This window comes from Lichenostomus cassidix, chromosome 11 (genome assembly GCF_008360975.1).
Source record: "Lichenostomus cassidix isolate B80296 chromosome 11, HeHo_3.0, whole genome shotgun sequence".
In the NCBI taxonomy this organism is placed as follows: Eukaryota; Metazoa; Chordata; class Aves; order Passeriformes; family Meliphagidae; genus Lichenostomus; species Lichenostomus cassidix.
Genome location: NC_139492.1, coordinates 6378933 through 6402549, shown reverse-complemented (window position 1 = coordinate 6402549; position 23617 = coordinate 6378933). Strand labels below are relative to the sequence as shown.

The 23617-nt window shown below is 45.8% G+C and overlaps 1 protein-coding gene across 3 annotated transcripts in view; it reads right to left on the bottom strand.

Moving 5' to 3' along the window:
• NLRC5 (NLR family CARD domain containing 5) overlaps positions 1-23617 on the bottom strand; it is a 36296-nt gene that overhangs the window by 9661 nt on the left and 3018 nt on the right. For 2 of the 3 annotated variants that reach the window (XM_085071557.1, XM_085071558.1), the window contains exons 3-35: positions 22796-23096; positions 21399-21461; positions 20211-20276; positions 18030-19785; positions 17563-17646; positions 17160-17243; positions 16999-17082; positions 15376-15465; positions 14455-14505; positions 14030-14095; positions 13715-13798; positions 13294-13377; positions 13077-13166; positions 12391-12456; positions 11224-11301; positions 10708-10791; positions 10454-10537; positions 9396-9485; positions 9223-9270; positions 8682-8750; positions 7942-8025; positions 7085-7168; positions 6108-6197; positions 5936-5998; positions 5308-5391; positions 4625-4708; positions 3875-3964; positions 2896-2961; positions 2300-2383; positions 2141-2224; positions 1462-1548; positions 940-1020; positions 311-394 (exon numbers count right to left, since the gene is read on the bottom strand). In XM_085071557.1, coding sequence (XP_084927683.1) covers positions 311-394; positions 940-1020; positions 1462-1548; positions 2141-2224; positions 2300-2383; positions 2896-2961; positions 3875-3964; positions 4625-4708; positions 5308-5391; positions 5936-5998; positions 6108-6197; positions 7085-7168; positions 7942-8025; positions 8682-8750; positions 9223-9270; positions 9396-9485; positions 10454-10537; positions 10708-10791; positions 11224-11301; positions 12391-12456; positions 13077-13166; positions 13294-13377; positions 13715-13798; positions 14030-14095; positions 14455-14505; positions 15376-15465; positions 16999-17082; positions 17160-17243; positions 17563-17646; positions 18030-19785; positions 20211-20276; positions 21399-21461; positions 22796-23096 — 4487 coding nt within the window. The remainder of the gene's footprint in view (positions 1-310; positions 395-939; positions 1021-1461; positions 1549-2140; positions 2225-2299; positions 2384-2895; positions 2962-3874; positions 3965-4624; positions 4709-5307; positions 5392-5935; positions 5999-6107; positions 6198-7084; positions 7169-7941; positions 8026-8681; positions 8751-9222; positions 9271-9395; positions 9486-10453; positions 10538-10707; positions 10792-11223; positions 11302-12390; positions 12457-13076; positions 13167-13293; positions 13378-13714; positions 13799-14029; positions 14096-14454; positions 14506-15375; positions 15466-16998; positions 17083-17159; positions 17244-17562; positions 17647-18029; positions 19786-20210; positions 20277-21398; positions 21462-22795; positions 23097-23617) is intronic. The other variant, XM_085071559.1, reaches the window with a different exon arrangement.

Sequence of the window (23617 nt, the reverse complement as noted above, 5' to 3'; positions counted from 1 at the left end):
AACCCACAGCTATAGCACAGCAGTGCTGGGACACTGAAGGAGTGACAACACTGATACTTGGCAAGGTAACATGGGAGCTCCAGGTTATCTGAGCACTGGGAGATTTAGAGGACTTCAAAGGATACCCTAGGAAGCCATCAGGTCTGTGGGTCTTTTCTAATTCAAACACTCCAAGTAGGGGACCAAAAGAGCAAGGACTGGGACCTTGCACTGGCCTCTCCCGTGCCCTCCTGTGTGTTCAGGGTGCTACTTTCACCAGGACAAGCTGCTCCCCTCCCAAAAAAATCTTTTACAATGCCTGGCACCTCACCTCAGCTCCTGAAGCTGAGCACATTTTTCACAAAGCCTTCGGTAAAACGAGGAGTGCTTGATCTCTGGCTTGTACAGACTGAGTCTGCAGGATGCAAACACACAACACAACTGTCAGTGACAATCAGCAGAGCCCCCTGCAGCATCTGGTGCCCTCCAGGAACATGATTAGGGACAGATCAGGGCTTTCAAGCCCCACCTGGGGCTTCCCTGCCATGTCCCATTTATGTCACAGTCCAGTTTAGAGAAACACAGCTCATCCCTGCTGCCCAGGACAAGAGCTGCCTCTTCCTTCAGCTGCACAAAGGCAGAAGGACACTAATGCTGCTCCCTCTGCACACTCATGCAGAAGCCATCAGGTCTTAAGAGTCTTCAAAGTGCTCCTGTCTCCCGAGGGCTCCCAGGAAGGTAGGTGGATTTTTTTGCCTTGTTTAGGTCCAGTAAGGGCCTGAAGGAGAGCAGCCCAAAGGACATACCCACATGAATAAGGTTTCTTCCACATGTGTGGCACAGAGGCACTCTGAGACAGAGCCCATGGAGACCAGAGCCTTAGACACTCTGAAGATAATTTTCATCCCACAGTGATGTTCAGAGCAAGCAGAAAATAATGATAAATATTCATTTTCTCACCTGCTAATAACTGATTCTACCTTCTCTGGGCAGGGTGGGAAACTTGTGACTAACTGGAAGAGGGTTTTATCTTTACATATCCTGGAAAGGTAGAGATTAGAGAACATCATAAGCCTGTGAACTCCTGAGGGAGAGAAAATACTGTTTTCCATAAGAAAAATCAGGAGGACTGGATGGGAGAGGACCATGCTGGCACATGAATGCTAACCACCCATCTCTGAAGAGATTTGTAGTGTTTAAATCCAGCCTAATATTGTCCCCCTTTCTCTCAAGGGCAACCAGGAACATAGTCTCCTTTCCATTAAACCTTCTGAGGTGTGTGACCATAAACCTTCTAAGCACTTCTACCCACCAGCCATTTGGGTTAAAATTGCTTCAAGGTGGCTAATATCTCACAAATGCACTGAAGACTGAGAAAAATAAAGAACAGAAGATCCAGTGTTGGCATCAATCCCATTTCCTTAAGAGTATCAAGCTAAAAGAAAATATCTGAAAGACACCAGAACTTGAGGTGCCACTCACCTGATCTCAGTAATGTTCCCACAGGCCTGGACAGCCAGCTCAAGAAGGTTCACAACTCTCTCTTTGCACACCCATGGCTCTTCTATGCTGCAAAGCAGAATACAGGCAGCTCTGCTTTATTCACACCCATGGATCCATCTCTGCCTCTGTCAGCTGAGTGTTCCACACTCTAAATACATGGAAAGGTTGCTTGGCTTAGCAGAGTAATGTCTGCATGGGAAACAGGGTGCAAGCTGGGAAGAGGCAGAAATAACCCAGTTTCCCTGCAGAGGAGAACCCAAATATCAATTTGCCCCCTGCCTGTGACAACAAGGAGAGGTAGCCTGGCTCATGTGCTCTAACACAACACACTTTGGGAGAAGTGGAGGATTTGCTACCCAGGTAAACTGCAGGATGCTCTGGCAGTAGGAATGGGTTCACCAGAATTATCACCCTTCTCTGTAAGGCTGGCAGTGGTCTGCAGAGACAGCACAGTTTATGGTCAGAGCTTTATATGATGCTTAGAAGGAATCAAGGAGATAAAGTAAAATACCAATAACTTAGAGTCAGCCCAGGGAATTTCTCAGGCCAATGCTACCTGTCTTTGAAAGAAGCACAGTTCGCTTTTGTTTTTATGACAGACCTTGGAATATCAGACAAACCTCAGATCTCTATCTAAAACACCACAGTGACACAGTACCTGATTTTCAGAGGCCCCAGATCCTTCCTCAGGGAATGCAAAAGTCTTTCAGCAGCTTGGACTGTCATGTTGTTATTTGAGGACCTAGAACCAAAGCTCACTGTAATGAACAACTCACAAACAAGCCCACCCAAAGGGGTCCAAGAGCCACTAACTCACTTGTACTCTGTCAGACCAGTGCACTTTTCCAGGAGCAGGAACAACTTTTCCAAGTGCTCTGGCTGGAAGTTGCACTCTGCAAGCCTGAAAGGATGAGAAGGAGAACAGTCTTAGTTCATCACAGTTCAGGCTTTCTGACCCAGAAATCTCAGGCAGCACAGCCTAAGCCCACAGAGAAAGAAGGATGGCACTAAAATCTTAAACACCTTTAAGGGTTTCCAAAAAAAAAAAAAAAAAGATTGTGACAACACTTCACAAGCATCTGTTGAGATATTCTGGTAGAACATACCTGTATGCTATAATGGCAAAAAATGCTTTTTGTAGCACCCTGTCCTGTGTCAGGGACTGGAGGCACACCTACAGGTGCCCAGGTGAGGAACAGTCAGTGGGGAAGCAGAGAGAGAAAGGGATATGGGATTCTCTGTGATGTAAGAAAGCTCTTCTCAGAAGGTGAATCAAAGGAAATGTGTCAGCTATTTGTGTAAAATATCATCATGCCAGCAGCTAGGTGCAAAAAGAGATTTTGTATGCCTTGTCCGTAGAAAAAGGACAGCACCTTTGCCAAAGACATCACCACAAGAAGTCTGTAACATTACCTCAAAATCTTTCTTGGGTCATCTCTGCTTGTCAGCTTGATGATTAAAGTTGCTTTGAAGCACAAACTGCACAGAGAAGACACGAGTGTAAGATATGGAGGCATAATTACTATTTTTCCCAGTGGTCAGAATTTAATGATACCAAACTCCAGAAAGCAACCCAGCACAGCAGTGACAGAGGTACCTGGCCCAGATCAACTCTCTCTACAATAAACCAGCCCAGGGAAATGCTTCAATAATGCTAAATTGGCATAAGACAGCAATGGTGTTTGGAGAAGCAATGCTTGCCTGTCCTGCTTTTATCTCCCTCCTCTGCACTCTCTGTTGAGCTCTGGGGAGAGGTACAGCAGGAGACTTATCTACTTTAAAATAGCCCAAACAATCAGTACCCACATCTAACTGCAGGAAGGAGTGGAAGTGCCCCTGGTTAAAACTGGTCCAGGGCAGACCATGAACACAAACACTGATAAGGTCACACAGATGGGCAGCATGGCTCAGTCTTGTGACTGGAATGAATCTGTGAGAAAAGCACTTTGTGCCAGAGCAACAGGCCCAGAGCCCATGGGACATTTTTGCCTCAGAGGAAAGGAGATAAAGATGCAAATCCAAGTAAAGAACATGGGAAATTGCTTTCTGTTGCCTCTGAAATTTCAACATACTGAAGAGAAGCTTAGAGAGCAAATGCTAACTTGTGCCCTAAAGAGGTTCATTAACAGATACATACATGACAATAATTGGTACAGCTGAATATCTGTGTCTGTACACACAAAAACACCCTGGCCCTGTGGAATGATAGTTCTGCTTCGCAATTATGTTTGGCCATTAGAAATGGACATAAAAAAAAGCTTTAGGTAGTTGGACATAAAGGTAGTTGAAAACATGGCCCTCATTGTAATTACCTGAAGATCACAAAACTTTCAATAATTATGAGGAAAACAAGCAGGGAAAAAACAGAAATTAATGAAGAGAAACAGTTCACCTGACTTGAACTTCAGTGGTGTTTCCAGAGGTGACAAAGGCATTTATGAGGTGCAGAACTCCATCCTGAGAAATCCCATTATGGCTGAGACTGCCCAAAAGAGAAGGAAAGATTTTCAGGTGTCAGGAGTCAGGGTTGTCCCCAGGCTCCTCAGGCACAGAGGCAGAATTCAAGTTGGCACCAAAGATGGAGCAGTTTGTGGGGTGCTAGGCCCCTTCAGCTGTGCTCCATGCACAGAACCCATCCAGGACACAGGGCTGATGACTTGGGGGACACAGCAAGTGCAGTTTGCCTCTGGCACTTCAGAGGCAGCAGCAGCTGGAGAGTTTACTGCCCCATCAGAAAGGGGAGAGGCTGCTCTAGGACACAGCTCAGCTCACACAGCTCAGCTCACAGCACCTGTAGGTCTTGAGTTACCCAATGAGGACAACACAGAAAAATGTGTTTCTGGCATACACAGAAAAACGATGGACTGAAAACTCTGGGGACTGGGTCGGCTTCTGTCACACCACCCCACTCTGGTCTTTGTTATCTCCTGCTGACACTAATCAAAAGACTTTTGCTCATTTCAGCAGGTTTTGGATCAGACCCTGAGTCACTATGGCCTGGAGGTCTCAAGTTGTGCTCATGGCTCAGTCAGAGCTTTCCTCCCAAGGCAGGGGAGGGCAGGAAGAACAAGCAGCAGGTTCAGGAGGGATCACACCAACACCCTTCTGCTGGGCATTTCAGATTCACTGTGTGTTTTCTTACTTGAGGGAACAGGTACTGGAAACTCGATTCAAGTGGTCCAGGAGGCACCTCAGGCCTTCATTTCCCAGCTGATTCCTGGAGAGACTGAAAGGCAGAAAGACAATATGGTCAACCAAAACTCAGCCTTTGGAACAGGTCACCCAGAGAGGTAGGGAAATATTCAAAGCCTGGGTGGACAGGGTTCTGAGAAACCTGATCTGGTTGAAGATGTCCCTGGTTGTGACAGGGATAAGGCAGCCTTTAAAGGTCCTTCCCAACACAAAGTATTCTATAATTCTATGATTCTTTTAAACAGCAATGCTCCTCTGAGAAGCTTTAAAGGAAAAAAATCACATTTTCTGGATTTAAATCCCAGAGTGGACAATAAAAGTCTGTTTAAAACAAACCACTGCCTTATGAAACTACCTCATGTATAAGCTCCAGAGCAAGCTCAAAGGAAGAGCTCAGGTGAAGCAATAAATGCCTTAAAACAGTCATGGAGTGGAAATCCCAAGGAAGTTGTCCCACCAGCTCAAAATTACCTGTACTATTCCCAATTGATTGTGTTTCTAAGCAGTCTGAATGAGCACACACACTCTCAAAGACAGGCTGGGAAACTCCAGACAATGCTGAACCACACACACACAGAGCTCTGCCTCAGTGACTCTGCTCAAGGTCATGGTGACACCCAAAATCCCACTCACTCGATGTCTGCCAGCCACCCGTGCTGCTCCAGGATGCTGCAGAGCTCCTCCACCTGCTCTTCCCCAATGGCACAGCCAGTCAGCCTGTGTGAGACAGCAAGAGGGTTAAAGCATGGCCAGCACTGAGAGCTGCCCACCAGCAGCTGCACTTTCACACCAGTTTTTGTGCAACATTCATGCTTTTTGCCATTTTCTTGGTGCGGGAATGGAGACCTGTAACAGTTTTCTCTCCAGGGGTACTTAGGAACCATCACTGCCAGAGAGGCTGCAGACACACCCCACATCACACACGTGCTCATGTGGAGATTATCACCCAGAATTTGAGGCACACATTTGGAAAGTGCAGTGATGAGGGCTCAATTCAGGTGCTTGTGCAGCAGAATTTGGTGCAACTCAAGATGATCGTAAACAGTCCAAAAAAAAGAGAAGAGCAAGGGCCTGGCCATCCCAGTGCATCCAAATGGTTCTGAGTTGCACTTAAGCCCATGAATGAAGCCCTAAAGCTTAAGCTACTAGCCCAAGCTCCTTGGCCACCAGCCCATGAATTCTCAATACAAGAGAAAATCTGGCTCCCTACACCAGTGCTTCAAACCCAACCACAAGTGAATTAAGTGTTCTATGCCAATACCTGCAGGATGTCTTTTGGCCTCTCATGCTTGCTCCTAAATGCAGGAAGGCATTTTCACTTGACCTGAAGCAGATACAAAAGACAGTCCTTCAGCACTGATCTTCAAGGATGACAGGCTTTGTAGTCCCTTTAAGGCTGAGCTATGGGGCTCCAAAGAGTCTGAGTGTCTTACCGGACATTCACCACTCTGATCCTCTCACAGAGGTTGATGGAGTTGAGCAGTAAAACAGCACAATGTGGGGACAATGAGTTTTTCCTAATACTGAAAAGAAGGGGAAAGAAAAAACACTGAAATCAGCTCCTAAGAAGAGAGGCTCTCATACAAAAGGCTCAATTTCCCCCCAAGACACATAAGGCTGGACCCATCCCATTTAACTCAGGATGAGGGAGCAAGGACCTGCAGTTTTGAGCACTGGCACCCAGCATTCCTTTAATTAAAGCAGAGTCTCCTTTAGTGCCTTTTGACTGAAGAGGGAATACAGACCAAGGGCTTACACTGAACAACTCCCCTTCAGGGCAACTGGACTAGAGACAGCCCAGACTGAAAGCAACCTCCTGACTGGGCAAATTCAGCCTCTCGAGACCCTGCAGCTCCTCCATGCTGCAACATCTTGTGAAAGATAGCCAAGCATCTTCTGGGCTTTTTGTCCCCACAGTGGAGTGCCCTAGCCCTTGACAGCACTTCTCTGGCCTGAATTCCAGCCTAGGTGGTTGATATGCTGCCAGAAAACACGTCTGGTGTCAAGATGTCAGGATGGCAGATCCACACAGGGGCAGAGCTCTGAGACACTGACCACACAAACAGGTGGTGCATTGTCACCATGTGGCAACTGACATTTCCTACACTTGTCATGGATGCTGGAAGTCATGCTCCATGGGACCTGCTAAGTGAGGATTATATGGTATGCTGTGCCTAGAGCAGGTATCTCCCTTCCTGTCCTTTTTTTCCCCCCTCTGCTAAATATCATTAAAATGCTGCTTTGCTTCTAGAAACAAGACAGGAATGGGTGTGAAAGGGTTTCTGCATTTTCTTTGCCTTGCTTGTTGATCTACAATTACTGATTAATGTTCCTAAGATATGCTGTGGTATTAACACTTTTCAAACCAACATTTCATGGCAGCAGCAAAATCAGGGACCCCAAACATTACCTCAGTAGTGTCAGATGACAGAGGGATGGCAGAAAGCTCAGTAATCTCTCAATGCTCTGGTCACTCAATGAATTTCCAGACAGACTGTAAAAGATGTAAGGTAACAAAATCCAGGAGAAACTCATTAGGGTTCAATCCCTTATTACGTCTATAACATTTACACAGACATGTACACACACATGGTGTTATGGGAAAATTCTGTAAAAGGACACGTCCAGAAATGCTATGAAATTTGGGCAAGATTTAACCCTTACAGCCTGATCTCTGTGTTTCTCTACATCCTACAGCCAATTACCATTCCAGTTTCAAGAGTCTCACTTTTCCATTACTGTTCATTTATAAAATGATGCTACTGATGTTTTTAATGCAGGCAGTAAGGGTATTATGTTATTTTTATTTGCTACTACTCAATTTTTGTTCTGGCCAGTATTCTTGTAATTTTCTAGGTGCTCAGTTCCTGCCTGGAGGCACCAGCCTTTCAGGAGTTGAGTTCATGGCTGAGTGGGCCAGGAGCTCTTGCTCTGGCTGTACTGCAAGCCAAGGTCCTGAGGAATAAACAACAATTGTTTCTAGACACAGAACTGAGGAAGATTATGAGAATGCACATATGTTCTGGGGTGTTTACACACTGATGTGGTAGACTTAGCAGAAGACAAGCTCTCTTTGAAACAGGACAGTAGAAAGTAAGATCTGGATTTATCTAAGTATCTGAGTGAAGTTCTGCAGGAATTCCTGGGAGGCTGTGGTGAGAGGAGAGCTGATTCACACTAGCAGCCACCCTGAACATCAACTCTATCTGGGGGCTGGGGAGACAGACAGACAGCAGGCAGGCAGGCTGATGAGTGCACCACACTTACTCAATTTCTGTCAGCTGAGGACATTGAGTCAGTATCTGGCACAGCCTGGTCATGTCCTCTGGACCCACTCTGCAGTCCCTGAGACTGAAGCAAACAAAGCACTCAGGAGCTGAACATGACCACAGGATGCCAACAGTCCCTTCATATCCCAGAGCCTCACATCCCCAGGACATGGCCCTTAGCAACCCTCTCACTTCCACTACATATATTTTGCTACCCTGAGTCTAGGACTGAGAAATCCAAACCTGTGACAACCAGAAGATTTCACCATCCCTGAGCTGATCCAAGAGAGCCAGTCCATCAAAATATCAATACTTTTTTGTTGCCTGCCTAGAGCCACATCACTGGTGATTCATTTGTCTCAGGAGACTGGACAGCTTCTTTCACTGCTCAGCACTGTCTCAGCTCTCCCAGAGAAAAGGCTGGAAATGGTGCCTCCTGTCCTTCTCCAAGAAGGAAATCATAGAAACCTTTTTGGGTGGCAAACTGTCAGGTCCCCATGGGACAAATGTAGTATCCAGACAGATCTGTCTCTCATTATTTATGGGCAGAAGCTTCCTCTGCTGGAAAGCAAGACAATCCCCCCAAACCAAGCAAAAGATGCACTATTTATTTTCCTCTCTGAGGAGACACAGGAGGAATGGGTTTGTTCCATACGTGACACTGCACTGAAGACACAGACCCCCAAAATCACATCTCCCTACACTCCTGGTGACAAAGGGAAGCTGGGGCTGCCATACCAAAAGCACTGTCCTTTTGCTTCCTGCTTGGGATGTGCCAGGGAACCACTTCTCCATCTGCTGCTCCTCCTGGGGAAAGAACAGTTCAGCCCATGAGCTGTGCTCATCTTCTTGCCCCTGTATAGCCAAATCCCCCATGAAAGGGGTGAGGTGGTGGCAGTGGCCTCATACCCTGATCTGCCTTCCCTCACCTCCTGCCACAAAAAGGCTCATGCCATCCCCAGAAGGAAAAGAGCCTTATTATCCCTCTTCCAGCCTTCAGAGAATTCTACACCCACTCAGCACTTGGGCATTTTCTCTGCCCTGGCCCAGCAGGGAGATGACTACAGCCTGGATGAGCAGCTGGATGCTGCTGGCTGCTCCTTGCCCTTAAGCTGCTGTCAATCCATCAGCCAGGAAACAGCTCACTGTGCTTCCCTGGCTGCAGTTTGGAGCCAAGGGGCTCTTTAACTGGCACACCTCAGGGATTCACACATCACCTTCTAGTTAGAATTTCACAAGGAGGAGTTTGAAAGCCTTAGATGAGTCGGTATGATTTTACCTGACTCTTTCCCCAAAGGTCAGATGAACCACCTGCATGTGTCCCAAGCTGTAAACAGAAAAGAACATCATCAGTGTGTGGTTTGACAACACAAGCTCCTGGATCACTCCTCAAAAACCACAGTTTGAGCTTTTAAAGAGAAAAAAAAATAGGGAAAGTACTGCAGGTCATACCTGAGGCTCATTGTTTTAATGTGTTCCAGTGTAGATAAGGACTGAGCTAAGAAAAACACAGAGTTGAGGGAGATCTGGTTGTCGTTAAACCTATAGGAAGAAAAGATGGAATCAGCTGCTGCAAGCAAAACTGATACCAATTTACACCACACCACAGAACAGTGATCCTTCTGCAGCACTCTCAGGCTGCTGCCTTGCTGCCTTCTGCCTGTGTTTCCAACTACAGCTCTGCAAACACAACTCACTCCCATGTATTTTAAATTCATCACTCACTTTTAGTGTTCAGAGAGTCACAGAATAACTGAGGCTGGAATGGACCTCTAGAGCTGATCTAGTCAAACTCTCCTGTTTAGGGGAGGGCTAGCATGGAGCAGACTGCTCAGGACACTGTGCAGCTGGGTTTTTAACACCTCCAAAGACAGAGAATCCAGAGTCTCTCAGAGCAACCTGCTCTAGTGAGATTGTCTGTAACTGGAACAGCCTTGGCTTGAGAATAGTTCAATAATCAAAAGGGAACAATAAATATTTCTTTCAATAGTGCAGGATGGTGCTGTACTCCTTAAGCCACAGTTCTGTACAGTCCACTTGCCATGGGAGTGCCAGGTGAAATACCCAGATAAACACAAGCCACCCCTGCAGATGATTTCAGACTGAAGCTGGAGCTCCCCAGCACTTCCCTTCCAAAGCTGTCTCCCTCAGGAGATGAAGGATTACTCCCCTTCCCAAAGAAGAACTTGAAGAGGAAAAATTGAGTGAGTTGCTGAAGACCTCAGGCAGTTTCAGAAACCAGGTGCCACACCTGACACAAGGCCACCTGTCCCCTTCATGGCAGAGTGAGTACAGAGGCTCCCAGGCACTGAACTCAATCAGGCTTCAAGGGGAGACAATCTGCTCTGGACTGGAGGTGGGGACAGACCAGACAGCACAGTGGATCTGCCCTGCACAGAATATCACTGCACCAAATCCTGAAGAACCCTTCCCAAATGTGCACTCTGCTTCCACAAACAATACTTCCACAAAACCCAATCCATGCATAAGGAAAAACAGGAGCTACTCACTTGAGAGAACGTAGCATTTTCAGTTTTGGGAGGCACCGAAACAGCAGCAAAAGTCCCTCATCTCCCAGATAATTATTTGATAGGCTAGGATTTAAAGAAAGGCATTTAATTTTCATGGTAAAAAGCCCCATAGGCACCACCAGCTCTATTAGCCCATTCCAGTAGGCCTCCAGCACTGCAGAACAAACAAGTGGCATTTTGTCAGTATCCTAGAGAACTGCAGAGAAAGACCATGGAAGTTAAAAGGGACTCACTCCAGCTCAGAGATGTGGCCACATTCCTTCAGGACTGCACACAGTTTCTTCAGGTCACTGGCTTGAAAATTACAGTCTGTCAGTCTGCAGGGAAAAAAAAGAAATCAATCCTCCAGGTCTGCAGGACTGCAAATGAGATTGTAAATTTCGCTCCTTCAGAAAACTAGAGAATAAATGAGAGGATAATAATGAAATATAAAAACCCCCTTGAAGTATCCCGCTGTTCAGCAGCTCCCATGGAGTCTCCAGGTGTCTGGCCAGCCCCTGCCTGGCACTGCAGGTCCCTGTGTCCTTTGTAAGGCACAGGGTGGCACAAGGTCATGGTCCCAGCCATTCCCCCCACCCAGGGCACAACCTGCAGCTCCCATGGCAGCTGCACCCCGAGCTTCTGGCACTGGGGAGATTTCTCAACACTTCCCAGTTCTCTGGTGGTTCATCACTTGAGATGCAGCTTACATTGGATTCAGGATCAGCGACAGGAGATGCATGAAATACAATGAAAATTGGCCAGGGTACCTTATTTTTTGGAGGGTGGTGGGTGTCTGTTTTTCCTCCCCAAATTGTTGGTCATCAGTAGAGAACAGAGGCTCTTCCCTGAGTGAGCACAAAACCAGACAAAGGTAAAACACTTTTGCTTTAGCAATTTGGCAGATCCCTAGGGCTACCCTGGCTCTAGCCCACGCCTGTATCTTGCCAATAGCAAGCTCTCCTTTGCTAACCAAATATTTGAGCATGCAGGCAGCTGGGGAGAAGGGGAAAGAGATATTTCTGATCTCAGCTACAGTTTGATGAAGACATTCAGCTTTTGCTGAATTTAGCTTTTGCCTAGACAAGTTTTATGAAGAGTCTGTACAAAAATCTGACTATTCATAACTAAGTGGAACTGTCTATAACTAAGCTGTAACACTATAACTAAAATCTACAACTATAAACAGTAAAACTATAATATAACCAAATCTGACTATTCATAACTAAATGAACACGAAAATCCTAAAGTATCAGAGTTTGAAATGTCACCTGGTGCCTTAAAGGAGTCCACAGATCAGTTATCTCAGGCTGTCACTCTCTTTCAAGCACAGCCACTGGGCTGTACCCCATGAGAGCCCTGCTGTTTCTCTCTGGCCAAGAGGTGGGATGCAGGTGTACCATGGGAAATGCTATTTTATAGTGAGCTCAGTCCACAGAGAACAAGGGTATAAATAGTGAACCTAAAATTGCAGGAGCAACAGGAAACCATTTATTGGTCAAAACTTCCAGGCCGAGCTGTTTTGACCATAATTTTCTGAGGGGGGAAAATTAAACTCCCAACTTCTTTTGATTTAGGAGTACCATGATGCTGGATGCATAGTGTAATGAACCAGATAGTTTTTAACATGTAGGGATCTGTTAGTCTTTCCAAAATTTGGTTTGGACTTTTGAGGTTCACTTGTTTTTTTTACTGCTCACTATTATCAGGTAGCACTGCTGCCATTAAACAGCCTGCTCTGCTGAGGATGCTGTGGGTTGAAATATGCTCTAGAGACATAAAACACTACAGAAGGCAGTGACAACTTTTAAAGTGGCTGAGAAAGCCAGGAGACAATTCTACATTTAGATTCAGGGGGTGGGGTAGGAGGTACCTACACAGGATGTGAGAACTAAACAAGATGCTGAGATAACACCTTTTGTGCAAACACAGCCTACCTAGGCGGAAGGGAAGCAAACTCTCTGTCTTCTCTAAACCTCAGCACTGCAGTATCACGGCAAAGGCTGGGAGAAAGAGAAGTAATCAATCAAAGTTACACTTCAATTCACAGGACTTCTTGTTTTAAGAATGTTTGGTTTTGTTCTGCAAAACTCTCTGGTGACATCAATCACTTGTGCTTAAGACACTCCCAAAGCAAGCAAAAAATAACCTCCATCAGTTTTAAATCCTGGTTGGATCAAATCATGTGGTATCAGATGATCCAGTTTCTCTGAATTGTGGAGACAAAATTGCTGTACTTGAATTCCAGTGTGTTTTCAAGTGAAAGTAATAAAAGAGAACTTGCAGCTCTGCTCCAGGAGGTGTCACCAGTTCTCATACTCCACAGAGATCCTGCCTGCAAAGCTTCCCAAGGCAGAGAGCAGGGAATTTTTTTTTTCTAATTTAGTTTAAAACTCCCCCACGCATGAAAGAAGAGACAGTTCTGTAAGCTCTCAAATTCTGGTTGATGGCTCTGATAAAATCAGCTTAAATCACGGTATCACCACGTGCCAATGTTAGTAACTGCCTTGGGATCCATTCTTCACCCACCCCACTCCTGAGGTGACTCAACAAAAACCTCAGAACATATCTCCCAGCCCTGTATATTGGGATTAACCCCAGAAGTGATTCAAGACCAACATACCTGACTTGCACCTCCATCCCCTTCTGGAAGGTATTTATTGACTTCAACAGACTGCAAATGCCAGTGACAGAGAGGTGGTTTTGACTGAGACTGAGAAAGAAAAAGGCAATTAGCTGGTCCCTGAAATCCCACAGGACTGTCCTAGGGAAGCAGCTAGCAGTGTCCAGCATTTCACTTCAGAAGAGGGCATGTTGGTTTGGGACCAGGCAACACTTACTCCAGCTGCCTTGAAATTGAAATCCAAGGGAGGTTTTCCATCAGGCAACTGCAGCCTTCATCTCCAAGCTTGTTGCCTGATAAACTGAAGCATTTTCCAGTTAGTGGAGACTGTTTTGAGCAGTAAAAACAACAAAGCCCACAAAACCCACTTGCTTTCCCTTTCCTACAATTGCTTTTTTGCCTGGACAGTTCTTCTGTCCCAGATCAACCTTCCCTGCTTATTTCTCCATCAATCAACTTCAAACAAAAAGTTTTAGCCCTTGGGCAACATGATTCATGTTTTAGACCCCAAACCATCTTACTTTAGAAAACCTATGATCTTTAAAGCCCCTTCCAACCCAAACCAGTCTGATTCTATGATCCCCTGCTCCCACACCACCTGCTTACAGCCACCCAACAGATGGAAAGGAGGCACTCACTCCACTTCAGAGAGACAGGGACAGCTCTGGAGAATGGCCACAATCATCTTGGCATGTTGGGAAGACAGCCTGTGATCCTGCAAGCTGTGAACAGGAAGGCTCAGTGAGCAGGGAGGGGCTGGGGGTGCCATTGGCTGGGCCAGATAGGATTTCTATTGTTATTTTGATTTACTTATTCAGATTCCTTTCAAATCTTTCCACACCTGGAAATACCCTCTGTCCTTAAGGACCAACACAGCTGCTATGCTTGCCTTCCTGTAGTACCTGTCATCTGCAAATACATTCACCAGCAGGACTTTCAATGTCTTCTCTTACCATAACTTCACGTGTCTAGTTGGAATTACATGTTCTTTATTCTCTTCCAACTTCAAATCTGAAGATCTGCAAACAATCAAATATGCCTTCATGAAATATCCAACAACTTGGGTTCTGGTTAGTGTTTTCTAGCAGAAACCACAAGGTCTGTGTGCTGTGTTTTTCAGCAGTTTTGCAATAGAAACATGGCATTTTGAGCTTCCAGAGGCACTAAAGAGCTGCTTTTGTGGAAATGGCTGTAGGTGTGTGCAAACCCAGCTATTTTGCATTTTTTATCACTCAGGTGGACCCAGCTCTGCCAGATGCAAGGGCAGAGGTCACCAGCTCTGCTGCCAGTGTGGTTTATAGTGGTTTATAGTGACACCAAGCTGATGGTTTCAATCAGCATAGGTGAACACAGCATAACCACAAATGCAGTTTCTCACCTCGGAACTTTCCCAGCTGCGGCAGAAAAATAAATAATCACGGTGTCCTTCCTGAAAAAGAGATCCAGGTAAACATTAGGGAACAGGGGAAAGGTGCCATTTGTTTATCAGAGGTGTTTGGCAAGGACCAGAGCTGTTGCCTGGATGCTCAAGAGGACCATGACATCTGCCACAGCAGCTCAGTGTCACAGCCAAGCAGCAGCTGTATGCTCAGAGAGGGAAGAACACCCCATGTGCTGAGCTGGGGTTGCAATGCAGATAAGACAGGCACACAGTTAAGAAGATTGGGTCACAACTTTTTTTGCAAGACCAGAAGTTTTTTGGAAGAAACTCCCTTCCGGCAAGAAAAGTAAGAAAAAGCCATATGCAATTTGAATTACACCAGGGGATTACTCTGGCATATTAAACTTAGAACATAAGACAACCACAAGAGCCAGGATGATTTAAAAAGTCTGCCCTTTCTCTGTCATCCTGGACACATGAAAACCCCAAAACCTGTAATTTAAAGGAACACAGAGCTAGAGCTACTTAAATTCACATCTTTTTAGTAAACTTAGCTGATTTATAGCAAGTCTATAGCTGATTTATACCCAGGTGGTCAAGAATTTCCTGGCTGATATATTACAGAACTTAAAAACAAGTTTAAATTCTGTTATGCAAGAAGAAATGTCACACCCTGCAAATTATTTTATAGACCAAGGACAAAATGACCTATTAAAATGACCTTTGTATTAAAAATACAACGCATAAGTACATGGCATGACAAATCCATATTTTGTTTCTAATAGAAAAGCAAAAGGAGTCAAACTGATTTTTGTTCATTCTGATTAGCCAACAATTAAGCTGTAAAACAGTCCATTTAAAGCCAGCATCTACAGAGACAACCTACTTGCTTTTGTAAGATTTCTCATGCATTGCTACCTTACACACAGTTCAGTAACATTTTGACACACGATGCCTTCCTTTGCCAAAGTGAGAACAGCATTCAAGGAAAGATGGTTGTTGCTCAGGCTGTGAACACAAGGAAAAACAGAACCTCAGCTGCTGAACCCCATAGCATGTTCTTTTGTTACACAAATGCCCTCTGCTCTGCACCCCAAACATCCTGGAGCACACACACATTGTTTTAGTCAGGGGATTTCTCCAAAACTTCTGAATTTTGCATCTAGGACTCAAAAAATGCATTATCAGATCATAGCTCTTTCTCTGCAAGCTATAGCTCCCATGAATTTAGAATCAGAGATAACTTTCTACATGCAGCAGAGGGATTATTAACCAGTTTGGGTTAGTTAGCGGAGATATTTCATACCTGCATGATTACACCACCAATCCACAGTGCAGTTAACCTCCTACTACAACAAATCCAATTTAAGTGTGGCTTATTGAAGCAGTGAGGCCTGAACAGAATCCTCCAGCCTCTGAGGATTTATTCTTTAATTGCATGTTCGCTCTGTTTCATTACTTGTTGGACCTCATTAAACATGAAATGTAAGATCTTGCTTCTACAAATCCTCTGCTTGTTCTCGGGGCCACAGGACACCATTCCTGAGATCCTCGGAGGAATCAACCCTGAAAACAGCACTCTGTGTGTCACAGAGATGGGTGAGGGAGTGAGGATTACAAATGGCACTGTTTCCTGCCTTTGCCATGGGATGAGCTGCTTTGTTGCAGCCAGGCTGGCATTCCCCACAAGCTGCTATCCAGAGTGCCCAGGAAAGCAGAGGAGCAGGTACATTCCTCCTTTCCTCCCTCCTTCTGCCATGCTTTTAAACAGATCTAACTGTACTGCAAAGCCAGTAATTAATTCCTGGATGGGATCCAGCATCCAGCAATGACTGCAGGTATTTTGGATCCGCCTGCTTGCACCTGATGGTATGTGGAAGCCCTTCAAAGGCAGAGTCTCTCATTTTCACCTGGGATGGGCAGGTAGTACTCTGGCTCCACAGCTTTTTATCTATCCCCATCCTATCACACAAACTGCATTCACACTTCACCACTTGCAGCAATTCCATTGCTACTTCAACTGCCCCTGGCAGCTCTTCAAAGGCTTAAAATGCCTTCACAAGCCAGGCTGGCTATCTCCACCTAAAAAGCTGCAGATCTATGCTGGGAGTTCCACTAGCAGTCTGTCCCTATCAGTCAGCACTGGATTGACACAGGAGTGTTGGAAGGAGCAGTACAGGAGAAGAGGGCTATGGAAAGGCTGGGGAGACTGTGACGGAGCCATCCTCCCTTAATCCCAGGTGAGACATCTCAACCTGAACCTCACCAAGGGCAAGAGAAGAGGAAGAAGTCAAGCCAGGCACTGAGCTGAGCATATACATTGTAATTCCTGGAGACGTTGGTGGTGCCAGGACTCCCTTGGGATTATTTTAAAACACCTGGGTAAGAACTATGAGGCTGAGTCTATCTCAAACCGAGTCCAGCACAGCCCTGTTTGCTCTGAAATGTCTGTGCTTCAGCTTAGTGTCCCACATATCTCTATGCTATGCTTGGCTTCATAGTAGCTACCATTTTTAATAGTTTTAAGCCATTTTTACTCACTCCACTTTCTTCAGCTTTTCCATTCTGGAAAACAGGTCCATCACCCTCTTCACTTCTGGATCCCGTATCCGATTGTCCTGCAAGCTGCACACAGATTCATTCTCATTAGCATCCCAAGGAAGGAGGGTTTGATGTGATGGTCATTGCCACAACACACTCACTTTATTTCCTCAAGCTGGAGGCACTGTGATGCAGCCTGGACCAATTTAGTCATCCCCTCAGCTGTGATGCTCCCGCCTGTCAGCCTGGAAGGAGAAAGGATCACTCAAACCAAGCAGAGGGAGGACTGGAATCCCCTGCAGCACATGGCAAGCCTGTCTCAGAGCTGTGCCTGCACCATGTGCTCAGCACACAGACACAGAGGCAGCAGCCTTTTCAAGCAGGGCAACACAATACTGCCCTTGATGGCAGCATAAAACAAAAGCCACATGTGTCTGTGCTGCTCTGTGCAGCCTCTATACACTCCTGCACAGAGCAGATCATCCTGGAGTGAGCCGATGTCATTGAACTGATAGAGAACAGACAGCAAGAGAAAAGGCACTGATGTTACAAGCAAAGACTTACTCTAATTTCTTCAGGCTCCCCATTCCTTGCAAGCCCTTTGAAAGAGCAGCAGCAAAGTCATCGCCACATCTCCTCCTACGAAAGCTAAAATGTGAAGAAAATGGGAAAAAGACAAACACACCAAAAGCTGATATTCTCATTTGCTAGCAAGATTCACCCTGCCTTTGTATTGTTAAGAAATGCCTATCACCTTCCCTCTTATCTACTGCATTAACTACCCTGTTATTTATTTTAATCAAAATGGAAAAACAAACAAAAATACAGCCAGAATGGATTTATCACCTTAGTATCCTTCAATCACTCATAAACTCATCACTTCATACATTTGGCAGTACTGAAATTATGCTGCTCAGATCAAATTTTCTCACATCATCTTTCTCTCTCTTCTAGAACAAACATGAGGCTTGACCTTCCAGCCCCTTAGCCCTTCTCCCCACCCACCAGCTCACAGCACTCACTGTGTTTACCTCAAGTGCTCCACATTTTTACAGCCAGTCACAATCTCCAAACAGTCAATGTCCACAAGACATCCTGCAAAATCCAAACAAGTCAAATCCTGGCCTGAGTTTATGACAAAAACCAAAGCAGACATGTCCAGAGGTGTCAGTCTGAAGTTTTTAAACTCATATTTGAAGTTCAGCAGGCTCCCAATGTGCTGGGCTACTTCGAGGTTTTGTGTTTCAAAGGTGCAGTGGCAGAGCTCGAGGACCTTAGGTCCTGTCAGTGGAGTGGCTGCCAGTTTCTTGAGAGACTGCAGGATCACATCCTGCTTTTCCTGCACCCAAGCTTCATCTTGCTCTGCCAGGAGCATGAGAAATGCCCTACACTCTTTTGAGGACAAGCCCGAGAGAAATATGTGAAAACTCTCCATAAGCTCGGTCTTTGTCTCATTCTTTAAAGTCCACTTTGACTTCAAGAAGAACTTCTTCTTCAGGGAGTTCTTGTCCACACTCCTGCTCACCATGAGATACAGTGCTGCAAAAAACTCCTGCAAGCTCAAATGTACAAAGGCATAGCCCACCTCTGGGCAAGAGCCACTCGTCTTCACCTCAAAGACAGTCAGCAATCCATGCAAGGAAGCAAATTCCTTCACGTCCTCAGGAATACCACCACCATAAAACACAAGTTTCTTCTTTTCCAAGCCTTTCAGTGCAAGATCAAACAGACCCAAAATGGCCTTTTTGTTACAGTTCAGGTGAGTCTCCTCATCGCCTGCACAGTCTCCCTGCTGTTTGTTTAGGAAGATGAGAAACATCTTGATGTAAAACTGTGTCATAGTCTGAGGAAGCTCCACACTCATCTGGTGTTTAAGGAGCAAATACTCCAAGCAGATGCACACAATGTTACACAGAGCAGGGATGAGGCACATGCTGAGGAGCTTGGTGTTGCTCTTCAGGTGAGCAATGGCTCGTTCTCTGAATGATGGCTGATGAAAAAAGTGGCTGACATATTGCTCAACCTTCTCATGGTCAAACCCCCAAATTTCTACCAACACATCTACTGTACATAGTAAGAAGTCAGGCAGCTTCTTGGGTCTGCTGGTGACCAACACTGTGCAACCAGGCAGGAGCTTCCCATGACAGAGCTCTGCAAAGAGCTGGGATATGGACATAGGGGAGGTAAGAGCTGGGCTTCTCCTAGAGGAGAATGACACATCCATGTTAGTTGCAAACTCATCCAGCCCATCAAAGATGATCAGAGTCTGCTGGGCATTCTCCAGGAGGTCCTGGAACACTGCATCAGGGTTGTCCTCTGGCTGAAGGAAGAAATCAAACAAAAGCTCCTTCAGGGTCAATCTTCTTTTTACCAAATTCAGCTGCCGAAACTCAAACAGGAAAGTGAAGAGGAACTGAGGTAGGACACCTTCTGCCCATTTCTGACAAATCCTGTGCATTAGCCTGGTCTTGCCTGTGCCTGGTTTACCAAAGTAAATGATCACCCTCGTCACATTCGATGGGACCTCTCTACGAAACAGATCCAACACTTTCACGGCAGTGTCTGCACATTCTTCTGGCTCAGGAGCTCCTGTCGTGTCCTCTCGGGGTTTATCTGTTCTCTCTTTTAAGCGGGGGGCTTTGCTCTGGTGAATGACAACGTTGACAAAGGCTTGGTTGAAAGGCAGTGGCTGTGTTTGTTCCTGAGCTGCTGCTCCTGCTTCTCTCCTGCTTCCATACCTCAGGCGGATAGAATCGATGAGGAGATGCCGGTACTTTGCAGATGAATCTGAAAGAGAAGACAACAGAGGAGGTACGGGGGTGAAAAAGTTAGTAGTGGGTCATGAGAGTTCCAAAATACTACCACTTATAGGCAGAGAAACAACAGCCCCCATCAGAGGTTGCTGCATAGAAATGACAACTTTTGAACTCATGAAAATAACCCATAGTATTTCCTATTTTTGCACAGGGACCAAAAATGAACAACATTCAGGAAAAAGATGAAACAGCTTTCCATGAAAACTAAATCTCATTATCTCTAATGTGAGAATTACGTGTCTGTGTTTTATATCTATTATTCCCTGTTCACTAGCTTCCTCTTCATCCATGCTGCCCTCTCAATGCTGGAAGTTGATTTCTTGGTTTCTGCAAAGAAGTTAAATAGGTCCTTTCCTCAGAGGGAAGCCCAGCACAGCTTCTGGAACATCCACATACCCAGTCGTTGCTGTTTGGCAGCCTTGTCACACCCAGAGCTGCTGCGATGGCGACGGCGAGCAGAACCTGAAAATGGAAAGGTCAGAACTGCATCAAAGGAGCGTTTTGAATGGCAGAGTGTTAAAGCTGGGTGAGACTCCCCAGGAAAGGATTTGGAGTGCTGAAGAGGAAAAATTGGACAGACAAAACTATTTGTAAACTCAGGCTGAGATTACAGAATTGCTTTTTCTGACATGGGCTACAAGCACCTCACTGGTGAGTCTTTTTGTAGGCTGCATGATGCACCTGCCTTGCTTTGAACACAGGAACTGCTTTGTTATCCTGGGGAAAGTGGCAGGGAATATCTGTTTTTGGGGAGTGCAGGCCCACAGGTTCCCAAGGTTGTTTGTGTAGTTTTTTTATGGTGCACTGTCAGAGGGAAATAAAGGACAGAGCTGAGAGATGCACATGTCTTTCTTAGTAAGTCTTAGTAACTTTCAGCACTATTTTCAAATTTCCATTCCACCAGTAACTGGCAGGATGGACTCGCTAGGAGAGCACAGCAGCTGGCAGCAGTCTGAATGCAGAACAGAGGTCACTTTTTCCTTCTGTTTTCAAGTTCTTAAACCTGCATGTGACACACAAGACAGTGTCATATGACATTTCCCACTCTGTGACTCAGAAGTCTCTGAGCAAAAAGCAGAGGCAAAATTGTCTCTTCATGATCTGCACCAACTAGGAAGGTCTAAGTTCCAAATTCACCCCTAAAGAAAAACCTACTGTCTGTTCTTTTAAGCTCCTATTCTGACAACTCTGCAGTGGTTTCTGTTTGATTGACCCCTCAGTTTTTTTCTGCTCTTCCTTTAAAAGCCAAACCAACTTCCTCCACCTACCAATGAGCTGACCACAGTAAAAGTGCAAAGAGCATGGGTTTTGTAGAGTGGGTGGGACATTCCTGCAGAGAAACTAAAATAAGCAAGTTTCTCAGCAGAGGGCCAGCAAGGCTTTTCTGAAATTCAGGGAGAGAAAACAATACCAGGGGAAGTTCATGTGGAAAGCACCAAGAAAAGAAATGTGAACTTGCAGTGGCTTCTCCACAGCTTGCCAGTGCTGATGCCAACACCTGGGACATGTGTAGCCCTTCCCAGGCCGTGGGCAGAGAAGATAAACTCCAAGAGCACAGTGCCCCAGGGTCTGTTCCTGCCTTACCTTTTGGCACAGATGATTGGGCACTCGTGTCTGTGCTTGCTTCTTCTGCCTGGATGAAGTGACCTAAGGGAGTTGAATAGGAAATTAAATATGGTTAATGTGAGCATTCTGCTCCTGAAATTTGGAGTGCTGCTGGCCAGTCAAAGGGCAAACAGCTTGCAACAAAAACAATGGCCCAAACATCCAGGTTTCAGGGTCCCCATCTGATCTTTTCCTTTCAAACTGCTCCACAGTACAGGTAAATTCTGCTTTCAAGGGAGGAGAAAAACAACTTTTCTCTCTGATACAAACTCGGGGTATGGGCAGCTTTGGCCGATGTAAACCACACTGTGGCCCAAAAAGGAAGCCCTACTTTCCCATTCCTGCAAAGAAGGGTTTTCTGTGAATAAACCACTGTCAGAGTCAGCAGCCCAGTAAGGGCCTTTTCTGACTCACTGCACAGCTCAGGGCTGCCACAAAACCCCCTTGGCATAACCAGAAGCAATTCACCTTCAGAAGCACTAGTGGTGCTCTGCTGTTACTACAAAAGTTAAACTGTCATAAGCCAGCTCCTAAACCTTAAGAGACATCTTCTTTTATGATATGTCACTGTACCAAAGGGCTGAAAACTGTTTCGGTTTCAATCCTGAGAGAAATCCCCCACCAGACCATGTTCCCTATTGTTTGTCTGGTCTTTGCCCTGTTTCATCTCTGCCAAAATAGCTGCTGCTGCAGTTGGTAACAAAGGTTGCATCCACCCAACTGATGCAACTAATAAGAGTTACTGCAAGCAGGATGTGAAAGAGAGTTCAGTTGAGAAGGACTCACCCTGTAAGATTTCCTGCAGAAGAGAAGAATTAATTTATCACCAGATAAAGCAACCCAGGAAGGGACAGGCACAGCTTAGCTGGTGCCACAGGTCCTCAGAAAGGAGAGCATGTTCACACTCTGTGTAGTTTGTCAGATAACACACACTAACTGACCTTGTTCTTTATTAATTGCATCATTTTCCTTAAAACCACTGCCTCTGAGAATGACAGATATGGGGAAGTGGTTATGGGTGGTTATTTTAAGACTTCTGTATTTCTTGCCTTTCTGGATCAGGAAAATTAAAAAATAACAATTAAAAATTCCACAGAACAAAGAGATGGTATTCTTTTCTCCTTCAAATAAATCCATCCAAAAATTGCAATGCAGCTTTATTGGAGATGGGGTGCACAATTTTTACTGGTTTCATCTATTTATGTCAGGGGTTTTTTTTACCTCAAATTACATTTCTAAGCCAGAAGTTGTGCTTCCAAGAAAAACAAGGCCATGCAAGTGAGGGCACTGGTGGTCTCACTGCCTAGACTGGGTGATGGGAAAGGCTGGCTAAGGCATTGGCTATGTTTGGTCATAGCTGGCCTGACCTCTCTTACCTTCTCCCACAGAACTCATGAGCAGGACCTCCAGATCCAGGGGCAGGTCATACTCCATGCAGACAGACTGTGCAAAGTGCTCCCAGGCGGCAGGACCAGCCTCCTCCAGCAGGTCCAGGAGCAGTGAGATCTTTTCTTTGTGGTCATTGATGCTCCCCAGGCTGCTCAGGGCTGCCTGGGGGATGAAGCGCCGGGAAGTGGAGAGCAGCCAGTCGGGACAGCGAGTGAGGAACTCCACGAGCTGGGGACGAGCTCTGGCTACTGCTGCTTTCAGGTCTAGGTCATCGAGCTGGAATGGGGGCTACAGGGATGTAGACAGAAAAGGTAGCACTGGGCACAGGAGCAAGAGGTGTTCACCCACACAGCCCTGCGTGGCTTGATCTGCTTTTCTAGCCCTTGGTCTAACCCGGAATTTCTTATCCTTGCTCCCAGAGTGTTGTGTAGAGATCTGACCCCAGCCATGATGGCTGTCCTTGTCTGCACAGTCCCTGACAGCAGGGCTGTGAAGGGCAGGAACAACCCATGGGAGTCTCTCTGGAACCAGCCAGGGAGAAGATGTTGATAACTGTATTGCTGCAGCGGCCATGTGCCAAATATAACATCCCAGACATCTCTCACATGTACCAAGAGCTCTGGGGGGGTCAGGGATATTTCTGCTATTGTTCAAGAGTGTTTGCACAGAGTTAAGGCCTTTTCTACTTCTCATAGCACCCTACCAACAAATAGATTAGGGATGCACAAGAAATTAGGAGGGAATATAGCCAGGACAGCTGACTTCAACTGGCCACATGGCATCATGCTCAGGATATAAAGCTGGGGTAA